The sequence below is a fragment of the Gastrolobium bilobum genome, unplaced genomic scaffold (assembly GCF_033153095.1).
Source record: "Gastrolobium bilobum isolate Gb01-03AN ecotype WA unplaced genomic scaffold, APGP_CSIRO_Gbil_v1 utg7684, whole genome shotgun sequence".
Taxonomy (NCBI): domain Eukaryota; kingdom Viridiplantae; phylum Streptophyta; class Magnoliopsida; order Fabales; family Fabaceae; genus Gastrolobium; species Gastrolobium bilobum.
The window spans coordinates 1-14005 of NW_026897041.1; the positions used below are offsets into that span (position 1 = coordinate 1).

Genomic DNA, 14005 nt, shown 5'->3' on the forward strand with positions numbered 1-14005 from the left:
TCATTAGGCTAGTTAAGCTTGAGCTTTCCGCAAGTAAACTTATCCTTCGGTCAAAGTGTCAAACTCAAAAGCAAAGAATCATGACAAGTTCAGCTGGAGTTTTAAGTTCATTTAGTTATAAAATAGTAGCATCACCAAAGGATAAAAGAACCAATAATAAATTATACGTTTATGCCATTGTTAAGAACCACCAACTTGAATATATATTTTTCCGGAACAGTGATCAAAGTGCCACGGTTGGAAAAAAAAAAAATACCAAAATGCTACGCTAACAGTAAATTTTGTCAAAATGCCACGTGGCATATTTCGCTACACAGTGTAGCGAAATATGCTATGTCAAAACAAAAAATGCCACGTGTCAAACAGGAAGAATTTCACTACACAGTGTAGCGAAATTCTCCCTGTCTGACATGTGCCATTTTTGGTTCTGTGCATTCTGACATGGCATATTTCGCTACACTGTGTAGCGAATTATGTGCACATATTTCGCTACACAGTGTAACGAAATATGACACATGGCATTTTGACAAAATTTACTGTTGGCGTGACATTTTGATATTTTTTTTTTCCAACAGTGGCACTTTGGCCACTGTTCCTATTTTCCCCATATATCATTTAACTGGCAAAGACAAGGACTGAATGCCCTCATAGACCACATAACAAACAGGTTGAAGGCACACTAACCAGACCCAATAAGATAGTCCATTAATATCGTGTAAGTGTAACAATTTGGTACAGAGCCAGAGTGAAGCATCTCCTTGTAAACATCAGTAGCCTCCTTCGCTCTGTGATTGTCAAACAGAATCTTCATATAAGCAGTGTAAGAAACAACAGTTGGGGAACATCCTTTGGATTTCATTTGTTCCCACATCTCCACTGCTTCATTCACGTTCCCCGAACTCGATAGCCAATGCATCATGGAAGTGTAAGTAACAGAATCAATCTTAATCCCCTTCTCCTGCATCTGCTGGAAAACGTGTTTCATGGATGAAACCCTCCCAGCTTCTCCGAAAATATCCAGCATCGTTGTGTAACTCTGATCCCAGAAGCCCAATTGAAGAACAACCACGCTTTCTCCATTGGAGGGTGTGACTTGAGAACCTGGTTCACCGTGTAAGAGTCCCATTTCACGGGGAGATTCTCAAGCTCTTGCTGAGCAGAATCCCAAGTTGAAAACTTTAACGTTCTGTAAATTTTCCCAATTAGGTTCCTCGTATACTCTCTCGTATCATTCTTCTTCTTCTTCTTCTTGTTCTTCTTCAATTTCATGGGTTTCTTCATGTTGTTGTTGCTGCGAAATGGAGCACTGGGTTTGTTTTTTTGTTTGGGTTGATGTTGATGAAGGGAATGCATGGCTTTGGTAGAAGGAGAAGGAATAAGGTTTCTGAGAAATCCATGGAGCTTAGATATTCTGTTCCTGAACATCGATGACTATGCGAAACTTCGGTGCCATAGCCACCATAAACAATTCGAAGTTCCAAACGGGCCCTTAATTATGTAGACTGGCCCAATGATTACAAACATAATTATAAAAAAAATAATCACAAATTACAAGAAATTTTGCACTAAAATAAAACTAAATTTACTTTAAGCCAAAGTTAAAATAAATTAAGAAAAAGGGACTAAGAGAAGCAGTATCTGCAAAATGGAAATATTAGAGATACCATCACCGTTTGTTGGGTGATTGTTATTTGTTATCAACAGTTTGTTGAGTATGAATCACGCACACACATATTTACAAGAGTTAAAAAAAAATGTATTGTGATTACTAAGTTCTTTTTTAAGAGTTTAAATTTGATGTATCATTATATCTTTCTGAATAGTTATTATAATAATCAAACTTTTTGTTTTTGTTTTTTTATGATAAAACATTAATACTTAAGGTGCTAATTAAATTGTCTTATATCAGTCGTATATAATATAGTTTAAAAAAAAAGTCAATAAAATGATTCAAAGACGGGAGCCCCATATATCTCATATCCTGGGAAGCTGGTTAAATTGGATCCTCTTCACCAACCTAATTATAACTTTGGGTTCAGCTACTCCTCCGCAAGTACCATTGTTCTGGCAACTTCTGTTAACAACCTCTCTAAAAACATAATAAACATAAAAACTACATAATTAATATCCAATATGAACTTCATTGTTTTGAATAAATTACACTCTATTATCAGCAATAACTACTTGTTTACAACATGGATGTTGAAGATATTCCACACCAAAATGTTTCCACAATTCCACAAAATAAGTAAAAAGTGATTCTCTGAACGTTCTTGATCGAATATTTGGAAAGGATCTAATTCATTATGGGTTTTATAAGAGTTATGTTGTAGGAAAAGTAATTGTGTAATGTTATAGAGATTCGTTTTGCGTGCCGTAATTTTTTTTCTTCTTTTTTCTTCAAAAAGTGTGGCCCCACAAAATGTTGTGTGTGTAAGAAACTTTGTTGTGTCATGTTAAATGACAAATGCAAATCCCATTAATTATATAAGACAACTTAGCAATCTCATTTCTCAAATTGCGCTAAAAAACATCATCACCTGTCTTAGTACCATATAGCTTTTTTTTTTTTTTTTGGAATTTAATATTTGGTCTTATAATTAGTACCATATAGCTAATTTGCCGATCATGCAATATGATCATCTAAAGTTTTGGGGAAAGTGGTTTTTGTCACGGGCAATGACATAAATTTTGTAAAGTACCAAAATATTGAGATATGCAAGCCTTCTATATTTCGTGTGATTCATGTGGGAGTCACGTGCAACCCTTAGTGTATAACACTCGTCTAACAGATTTTATGTTAACCAATGTTCAGTGCAATAATTTGAAAATAATAATAATGAAATGTACAAACCCTTTATATTTGGTGCGATTCACTTGCAATCCTACCATTTGAATCTAACACACTCATTCGATGAATTTAACGTAACCAATATTCAAGAGTAATTTAATAAAAAAATGAACTTAGAATGTCTTATTTTCAGTTTTTCTTCTTCTAAACATAAACAGTTTGTTTAATGAATTATTACGATATTTGTTACTGGGAATGTAATATAAGTGAGAATATATGTAATAAATGCATGTTTTAAAACGATTAATTTTAGAGAAATAAATATAATTTTTTATATATAAAAAAATCTTAGAAATTAGATGGAATATTTGGAGTGCACAGTAAAAGAAAAACAGCCTAAATCATATTTTGTAAATAATATATTTACAATCCTTTTTGCCCTTTATGGGGAAAAAGCTCTAGCTGTCCCCTCTGAACTCTTGTCCCTTCGAGTGTAATTGCTTTCATCGTGTTTTGTCGTTGCAAGATTGGAAGTCTTACTATACTCTTGGGAAATAGGGAAATTCTTGAATAAGACTAAGACCAGTGTCACTTGAATTTTTATGAAAACAATGCATGCCAATGCGGGTAAATGTGGACTCATGTATGCAACAACGTTTTACAAATTGAATTTAGCTTAACTTTTAAAATGATTCTCTTGTCTAATTATCAAAGAATTAAAAGTTATTTTGCTAATTAATTCCTCATATTTTCGTGCTTCCAAGTTTATGCTAAAAGTAAACATGTTTGCTCACCAAAATAAAAAAAAAAAAAAAAAACATGTTTTGTCTTTCACCTTTCTTCACTTAAACCTTCCTACTCTTTTCCCAACACATGTACCAAAACATTTAATGTTATTTTTTATTTTTTCTGGATCAAATTTAATCGTTATTTGTTTTGATTCTTTAACACTGCACATTTTGTAGACTTGGGGAAAAAATAGAGGCCTATAAAACTGAAGAAAAATTAATCCCTGCAATGCACAGCACACTTTTGAAGCTTGGAATAACTCCATGACCAAAAAAGGTACCCAGCTATATACGTGAATCAGGATTCACGGGTAACATTATATTATGTAGATTGAGTATCCCAAAAAAGAAAAAGAAAAATAATATATCAAATAGGACTTGACTACTTAGCTAGATTCATGATATGTTAGTTATGAGCTATGTTTTATTATTATTTAAACGTAGTAAAAGACAAGAGATCCTTGAAGAAGAAAACATTCCCATGCACATGCCTCCTAAATTACGCCATTGACTAATTGCAGCTGAAGCCTAAAAAGGATCAGAAAGAACCTTACATTACAGTTTAGGGGGCCACCCTTGTGATATTTTGACTAGGGTGGTTTTGGTTTGGTTTGCGTAGCCAGAAATGACAAGTGATTAGGGCTTTTATTGGCAGTGCAGTAATAGGGAAATGCACAATATATATATATATATATATTACAGACTCACAGTAGATAGTGGATGCATTGTTCTGTAGTTTGCATGGTACTTTCATTACATATTTTTGCATGCACATCTCATAAATAACAGACATGCAAATAGTAGGTATTCAGAATTTGCAGGACGTAGGCCCTCCCCCCAACAAAAAGCTAGAAATAATTAATCAATTATAGCTTTCAAATTCGTATATCAGCCATGACAGAGTTCCACCCTAAGGTACTCGAGAATTGAGTCATTCCATCATAATGACCAAGGGGCTATACCTAAGAGGCAAACACACACACACAGAGAGAGAGAGAGAGAGAGAGGGGGATGCAAACCAAGCCACACAGAGACACACACAAAGAGAGAGAGGACATGGGACAAGATTTTGCTTATCACTGGACAAACCCCCCATATGATCAATTTAATCCAATAAATGGGTCTGGACCATAGAAGGAAGATTCCAAATGGGTAACAGTAAAATTTCTATTTTGCTAGCTCCAGCTCATAGTTGTAAATCTATCATTTCAATGATGCTAGCTACTATATATATGTGGGTACTATACTGCTCAAAATTACATAAAACAACTCAAAGCCTAGCTAAAAGATCAATCTCACATATATATATACACCCCATTATTAATTAACCATAGCTTATATTGGTTATTTACATAACAATTGATATATATAAAAAAACATATATAATTAATGTGGTGAAAGTGAAAATTTAAGATTTGAGAAAGAACAAATAAATATGTCCGTAGAGAGTAGAATATATAGACAAAGAAAAGGTTAAGGGTGAAGGAGGAGGAGGAGAGAGGGAGAGAGGGGCAGTTCGGATTGAGAATTAGTGTGAAAGGCACGAGACATGAAGAGAATAATAAATGTGAGGAGGGAAAAGAGAAGGGGTGATGAGGCTCATGATAACACTCATCATCGTCACGTCGTTTTTCATTCCCTACTCCCAAAAATCTCCCAGAATTCCACGCTTCCTCCTTTTCCTTCCTCACTGACTCTCCCTCTTTGCTTTTCTTTTTTGCCTTTGTCTCTTCATCCTCTCTCTCTCTCTCTTCACCCTCTCTCTCCAAAATAGCCTAGTCAACCTCATGTCCGCCTCATTTTGTCCCATATTAAACCAACACCATTCTCTCTCTCTCTCTATATCTCTCTCTATATATCTCTCTATATGACTATATCTCTCCTTCTCATATGCTAGCTAGAGTAGAGAGAGAGTGATCAATCCCCATCTCTGAATATGTCTCAGACACAAATACTTCACAGTTTCAGCTCAACTAACTCACTTTCAACAATGGCCTTCTTTGTTAGCATTAACCTATACCATATATAAGCCTTGTCTACTTTTCATTTCAACTAGCTAGGCATTTCCATTTTTTCATGCACATCCCAACCTTGCATGCTCAACAACACTAGACACTCATTCCATTTTTTCCCCTTTTATTTTCTCAACTTCTGCTCCATTTCTGGCACTCCACCACCATTTCACTTTTGCTTTCCATTCCCCTTTATTATTATTATTATTATTATTATTATATATGTTTCATTTCATTTTCATTACATACTATATATAGCAAGTAGCTTCATTCTTCCATTTATAAGCTTTTCCATCTATCATCAGCCCATCACTGCTACACTCAGAGTGACAAATTAAAAACCTAGCTTTTGCTTTTTGATAATTATAAGACTATAGCAGCCAGCTATGTGGATGGTGGGTTACAATGAAGGCGGTGAGTTCAACATGGCTGATTATGCATTCAATGGAAGGAAACTCAGGCCTCTCATGCCTAGGCCAATGACTTCACCTATCAACACTTCAACTACAAACACTCCTTGCTTAAGCCTCATTCATGACAATGATTTCTTTTCACAATATCACAATCTGGGTATGTTGTTTTTCCCTCTCCCTCTCTCTCTCTCTCTCTCTGTGTGTGTGTGTGTGGTTGAGTATATATCCAGTGTTTTGTCTTTATATATTCATGTGAGATGGTATATGCAAATTAATGTAAAAGGTTTCTTGTTTTAGCATCAGCGGCAGAGCAGAGCAAGAGAGAGTTCAATAATACTCCACCAGTTGTGGTGAGTTCAAGGTGGAACCCTACCCCAGAGCAGCTAAGAGCATTGGAAGAGTTGTATAGAAAAGGGACAAGAACACCATCTGCTGAGCAAATCCAGCAAATAACTGCACAACTTAGAAGATTTGGAAAAATTGAAGGGAAGAATGTTTTCTATTGGTTTCAGAATCACAAAGCAAGAGAAAGGCAGAAGCGCCGCCGTCAAATGGAATCAGCTGCTGAGGGTCACCCCCGTGACTTTGATACTACTCTTGAAAAGAAAGACTTAGGTATATAAAAAACCATATTAACATAATTATCTTCATTATTGTTTCTTTATATACATAAATATAAAAGCTGATAATGAAGATATAAACTAGAGGTTCTGATCATACCTTGATTTGTTATGTGTGTTTTTTTTTTTTGAGTTTTGTTTGTTAGAGATCCGTCTTATATGTGTAGTTGCTTTTCTTTTTAATTTATCATTCGGATTGTTGCTTGAGATGTAAAGTTATATTCTTTTTTGTTTTTCTTTTTGTCTACAGGCGCAGGTAGGACAGTGTTTGAAGTTGAACAGACCAAGAACTGGGCACCTACAAACTGCAGTACTCTTGCAGAGGTCTATTCTAAATCCCGCTTTGTCTTTGTCCTTGTTCATGGACTAACCCTTTTTTCTTTCTCAACTTGGGATTCACTTAATCGCCAAAAGTCTATTAGAAATAACAGTATCCATTAAGCACTGATTATTAGCATATGATTACTAGAGATGAAGCTGATGTTGGAGATAAAGAATATATATATATATAAGCACACTAGTTAGCTAGGGAAAGGACCCTAAGAAAAGCTTTGTTTGTTGGGAAATGAAAAGGGCCTAAAAGCTGCATTCCTTCCTTTCTGTCGGGTCTGCTGTTATGAAACTTAGCTGGGCTTTTGGGGCTTGTGCTTATTCATGTCATTTAGGTCAGTACTCAGTAAGCTTTTGGGCACTCCATAATATTCTACGGAATTGAGCACCCATACTCTTGTGATGGAAAAGACAAACCTCACCCTCCTTTAATTTGACTTCTCATAGACCGACCATGCACCTTTATTTAAAAAATACAAACTTGGAGTTGGAGTGCCCATTTGAAATATGTACCTTTTTTTTTTCACCTTTGGTTTTAAGTTTTGTACCTTACATGTTGAGGTTTTCATGATTTTGCATGCCTTTAATTAAAACCCTCAGGAATCTGTTTCAATACAACGGGCAGCAAAAGCAGTGGTAGCAGAGAGTAGAACAGATGGATGGTTCCAATTCGATGAAGGAGAATTACAACAGAGAAAGAACTTTATGGAAAGGAATGCCACGTGGCATATGATGCAGTTATCTTGTCCTCCATCTCCTACAGTTACCCCTCACCTCATACAACACACCCCTCCTATTAACTCTACAACTAGTATGGCCAATTCAACCACAGTAGCAGCAAGATTGATGGACCCAAAGCTTGTCAAGACCCATGATCTCAGCTTCTTCATTTCACCTCACAGAGAAAACGGTGTTATCCACTTAAGCAGTATCAGCACTGAGGATAATAATTGTGTGGAATCTCAAACCCTTCAACTTTTCCCTGTAAGGAATGGGCATGGCAGCAGTGATAACATTAACCAACAGAAAGAGACAGAGATATCAGTTTCAGCAATGAATGCGCCCAGCCAGTTTTTTGAGTTCCTTCCATTGAAGAACTGATTCGAAAAACTTGCTATGTTTGTAAAATGATGGGACTGTATTAAGATATTGTAATTTTGTTGGAAAATAGCACTGCTTTTATTGTTATTGATGTTATGTTTCAAGAATTTGGTGCTGTAATAGGAGACTTGAGTTTGAATGAGGTATTTTGCCTTAAAATGCATTTGGACTATGTTGGTTAAATCATAAGGAGTATTTAGATCTTAGGGGTTAGTGTTTATAGGCCTTATTTAAGTAACTTGATATATATATATATATATATATATATGTATGCATGTTGATTCTAATTATATGAAGGGAGAAACGGGAAAGAGAGTGGAGTAAGGGTAAGGGGACTTAAATGAAGAATGTATAAGGAATTTGATGTGAGGGTTTGATTTGAGACATAGTATCTGAAATGGGAATAAGATGTGACAGACTTGTGACGTTGAAGTAACTATGAACATGGGTTGGAGAAATCTTTTGTTCTTTCGTTGCATACATGGAGAAAAAAAAAAAAAATTGCTGTTGTATAATGCTGTTCATCACAATCAATGTTCTGGTGGAGTAAACTATGCTGGTCAATTTTGACAATTAAGAAATCACATCAATACACCAGAAGGGAGCGAGAGCAGTTTCAATACAAAGGGAGTAATACGACAGGTGCAACACTAGATTTTACGTTATTTATTTTCCTGGAAGTAAAAAGTGTTTTTTATTTTAAATGACAATAAAATTGTGTGTCATTTTAAGAGAAAGATAGACACAAAATAATTTTTTATTTAAAATCTAAATTACAAAAAAATCACTCACTTACTCTCTTCCATGATTTTTATTTTTTGTGTTTGTCTCTTTTCTAAAATAACATAACTTATAATATTTAAAATGACAAACATCAGACTCTTTCCGGAATACATAATCTAAAATACAAATTATTTTTTTCTCTCTCTATAGAACAATAAAAGCTGACATGACATACTCTCATTGATCTATTGTACCTACTACTGGAGTATTGTAATTTTTCGGACGGGAGCAGAGCGGGTGCATTTGAAGTAAAGTTCATGATTCAAACGAAAGATTAACTAAATTATACAGGCAAAGTTTTAATACATAGTGTTTATCATTATTTTTTTCCCAGCTAAAATAAACTTTTATAATCAGAATTGAATTTGAGTTTTACGAAGAGAAAATCCACGTATCTCCCTTCAAGTCTTCAACAACAACTATACAGTGAGTGCAAGAATTGTGACATGAAATATAAATAGTTTGTCCATGTATATCACTTTGTGAGGATATTATTTAATTTAGAACTAATATTTTTCTATATAAAAAATGCTCGTTATCCTAGCTGATTTGATTGAATTTAGTTTTCTATGTCCAAACCTTTACCTAGGCTAACCATCTAAGCTACACATAATATTTCTTGAACTTAATTATATGCACGATCAGAAGAAAAATTACCCTCTCCATGTTAGTTAGTGCCTTATTTGCTTACAGTCTGAAACATTAACATGAGAGACTACTATCACAGTAACACCACAAACCTTATAAGTCAAATAAAAATATGAAACAGCCAACATATATTCCCCGAACGTAATTTCATTACCAATTTGAATAGATAAAGCCTAAACGTGTCACCATTAAGAAGTTGTATCCTCATATAAGGTAGGGTATATTGCTTTAGGGAATGATCCACGTTTCATAGACCATACAAAGGGCTAAGATTAGGACGTGTCACTCAAGAGGCGTCAAGCATCACCAGGGTAAAAAGAAGGCCAAAATATTCCTGCTGCAGCCATTGAAGCCGTGAGTGGGGGACCATATATATTCATTTATTTAAATTTAAACCGAACATGCATCCACAACAAGTTTCATTATTTGGTTTGGACCATATATTTCCATGTTTTGTTTATATATATAGTGCATGATTAAACACTCAAGACTCAACCATATATATAATATTAAACGCTCATATATCAACCATAACACTCGGATCTTGCATTATATAATTAATTAAGTCAAATTAATGTGTTCAATCCTGTCAGCCAAAAATCAAATACTGATACGTAATCAGAATACTGAAACACGTACCGAAAGCATGTTAGCAAATGGCTACTTAAATGATAGAATAATGCTTTTCTATTGTTTGTTTCTAGCTGAACTTTTTAAAGTAAAAAAAAATCAACTTTTTAAGTGGAGGAAGATTACAATATATCCTCACTGGAATGCCAGGTAAGATTTGTTGCTAGTGACCAATCACTAAGTAATGGTGGCGTATGGATAGGTGAATACAGAAAGAAAGATAGAGGTAACACAGTCAGAAACTGTATGAATTGAAATATCTTCAGAAAGAGATCACAGATCATAGATCACGGGTGGTTTTTTGGGGTGCAAAGTGGGAGTGTCATAATTTGTTAAAAAAAAAAAAAATCACAATCCTATTCGGTACTCTCTTAGTCCCTACAGCTAGCATCCTAGTCCACAGGTACACAAACAAACTTCCAAGGCAGCCTGGGATCGATCCATCGCTTTAAGCAAACTGAACAAAACAATAGTGACTAGAGAGACTGCATTTTCTTTTGTTGCTTTGTAGATCTGTTTCATTTCTCTTGCATTAAATCAAGTTCAATTAATAGGCAACAAACTCAAGTGCATGCACTGCAATCCAATCCAATTAACTTTCATTTTCTTTTCCCGTGCACAAGTTACTCTTTTTTTTTTTAATCCGTTTCTATCAAAAAATTAAAATGATGTGAAGACTGTAGACACGTCGTAATCTTATTAAATAGAAAAAGATTTGATTACCAAAAAAAAAAAAAAAAAAAAGATTTTATGAGGAATATCAGAAATACGTATCTCCATGCAACTATCCAAGCTGTATATACTATACACTAAATTTAAACAGTGTTTAAGTTTAGGTATGCTTCCGGGTGGGGGGTGAATCGTGTCAAATAAGTGGATGGAAGAATAATTCTCTAATTTTCATTATTGAGACCTCTGCTAATTAAGGTCCATATTTATACAAGTATAAAACAACCAGAGTTTGTTGTTAACAGTATCACTAAAAATAATGAAACAGCCTATACATTCTATTTATATTTTCCTATACATTCGGAATCTAGAAAGCAACTTGTAAACAGAAATATGAATTTGAATCTTCGGTCCAACACTCCCCCTCAAGTTGATGTATGTGTGTTTACCATACCCAACTTGTTGATTGTAGTCTCAAACACTTTTCCAGATACTGCCTTTGTTAAAATATCTGCCAACTGGTCTTCAGATTTCACATATGGAACATGGATAATTTTCTGATCCAGTTTTTCTTTAATAAAATGCCTGTCAACTTCAACATGCTTCGTTCTATCGTGCTGAACCGAGTTGTGAGCAATTTCTATAGCCGCTTTATTGTCGCAATGTAAAATCATTGGTTGATCATAATTGATACCCAGGTCCTTTAATACATTCTTAACCCATAACAATTCACAAACACCATGTGTCATTCCTCGGAACTCAGTTTCTGCACTAGACTTGGCTACTACCTTTTGTTTCTTGCTTCTCCAAGTCACCAAATTTCCTTCAACAAATGTGAAGTACCCAGATGTCGACTGCCTGGTAGTTCTGTCTCCTGCCCAATCGGAGTCAGTGTACCCCTCAATTAATTGATTTTTTCCTTTTGAAAACAGCAATCCTCTTTCAGATGACCCTTTGAGATACCTTAGTATTCTGAACACAGCATTCATATGGTCTTCACTAGGAGCATGCATAAACCTACTCACCACACTTACTGCATAAGCTATGTCAGGCCTTGTATGTGAGAGATAAATAAGCTTACCTACCAATCTTTGATAGCGGTTAACATCTGTTCCTTCCTGATCTGGGTACACTCCCAAAGTGTGATTCATCTCTATTGGTGTATCTACTGGTTTACAAGCTAACATACCAGTTTCAGTTAGTAGATCCAGGATAAATTTTTTCTGTGATAAAAATATCCCTTGGTTTGATCTTGAAATCTCAATTCCAAGGAAATATTTAAGATTTCCTAGATCTTTCATTTCGAATTCCGTGGCCAGATATTACTCCAACAATTTTACTTCATCTGGATCATCCCCTGTTACAACTATATCATCAACATAAACTATTAAAATGGTTACTTTCCCTTCTTTGTTTTGGGTGAACATAGTGTGATCAGAGTTGCTTTGTGTGTACCCAAAATTCTTCATAGCCAAAGTAAATCTTCCAAACCACGCCCTTGGTGATTGTTTAAGTCCATATAGTGCCTTTTTAAACTTGCAAACCTTGGTTTCTTCAGTCATACTTCTCTTGACTCCTAGTGGTATATCCATGTACACTTCTTCTTCCAAATCTCCATTTAAAAACGCATTTTTTACATCAAATTGCTTCAATGGCCAGTCACGGTTGCAATGGAGATTAAGATTCGAATTGTATTCAATTTTGCCACGGGGGCAAATGTCTCTTGGTAATCAACTCCATATCTTTGGGTATAACCCTTGGCAACCATACGAGCTTTATACCTATCAATGTGTCCATCTGCCTTCATTTTGACCGTAAACACCCATTTGCACCCAATAGTTTTCTTTCCATGTGGTATGTCTACTAGTTCCCATGTACTTTTGTAATGCCTCCATTTCAGCATTCATTGCTTCTTTCCATTTCTGATTTTTCAAGGCCTCCTGCACACAATTTGGAATAGAAATATTGGACAAGAGATCAGTGGTCAATGCATATGGTTCGAGTGGTTTATGACTGGACACATAGTTGTTTATGGGATACTTGACTTTGGACTTAGGATCTGGTTCATAGGATACTTTGGGTATGCCTTTTGTGCTTCTTTGTGACTGCCTTATAGGTGGATTAGAAGAATCAGATGTAGAGGTATTATTTAAAATGGTAGAGTTAGGATTAAGACTTACTCTGAGATTTGATCTTGTTGCTGTACATAGTATAGAAGTCCCACATTGAGTGTGTCTCTTTGTATTCTTCAATTGGTTTGCTATATAATAGCACCAATGTTGTGTAGTTTAATATAACAAGGATTACAATGAATACCTCTTGTCTCTTGGTGATTAACATGGTATCTAGAGCCTAACAAGAGGAATCCTAATCCGCGGTTTTTTTCCGGTGGACCACTGTCTGCTGAGTAAAATATTTTTTTCTTCCTCGGAAACAGTCATATCTGTCAATTTCCGGCTTCCATATATCGTCTACGGACCTGTCTGATCACTGCCGCCATTAGGCACCACTATCCACCGCCGTCCACCGCTGTTGACTGCCGTCTCCGGTGAAACCCATATCGATCTGATCGCCACGAGAAGGCGCTCGTTTCTGTCCAGGACCCATCCTCAGATCCTTCTACACGCGCTCTCACGCGCGTCAAACAGCGGCTGCAACCCGTTTTGTTGCAGCGGCGCGTGCCACTCTGGTTGGCCGTCGGACCACCACGGTTCCCTTCGTCTTCTCCTTGCGCACTTGGATCTGTCCTCACTTTGTTGTTTCGACTTCCTACGGTGTCTTTTCCCTTGCTGGTCACTATTCACAGGCGGTTCTTTGCTTTTCGTTGCTGGTTCCATCGCTGGACTCTGTTTGGTCTACGTTGCTTCGCATTCCACCTAAGACTTCTATGGAGCCTGCAGTATCTGTTCCCTCTTCAATTGACCCATCTGCCCTTGTCTCTAAGGGTTTTGCACGTGGAAGCAAACCCTCTACGAGACGCTTTCTCTACACTCATTGCAAAAAGTCAGGCCATACTATTAATCGTTGCTGGGATCTTCACGGTCGCCCTCCTCGCTCCGCTCATTTTGCTCAGACTACTGTTCCTGCCTCGGACTCTGCCTTGATTGCTGGATCACAACCACCTCCTGGTACCACTGCCTCAAGTGCACACATTGGTAATTCATTTGCTGGTGTTTCCCACTCGCCCTCTCTTGGTCCATGGATTCTCGATTTTGGTGCA

At 36.1% G+C, this 14005-nt stretch overlaps 2 protein-coding genes across 2 annotated transcripts; one reads left to right on the plus strand and one right to left on the minus strand.

Annotated features, from left to right (window-relative positions):
- Positions 1 to 547: 547 nt before the first annotated feature.
- LOC133303620 (pentatricopeptide repeat-containing protein At2g01390-like) lies at positions 548 to 1414 on the minus strand. Its single transcript, XM_061503548.1, is given in 2 exon segments — positions 548 to 1038; positions 1041 to 1414. Coding segments are annotated over 2 exon segments (672 nt in total). The 5' UTR covers positions 1354 to 1414; the 3' UTR covers positions 548 to 679.
- A 4563-nt stretch (positions 1415 to 5977) lies between these two features.
- On the plus strand, positions 5978 to 8055 carry LOC133303616 (WUSCHEL-related homeobox 1-like). The gene is made up of 4 exons (XM_061503546.1): positions 5978 to 6161; positions 6302 to 6619; positions 6875 to 6948; positions 7555 to 8055. The coding sequence occupies exons 1-4, from the start codon at positions 5978 to 5980 to the stop codon at positions 8053 to 8055; spliced, it is 1077 nt and encodes a 358-aa protein (XP_061359530.1).
- The last annotated feature ends 5950 nt before the right edge of the window (positions 8056 to 14005 follow it).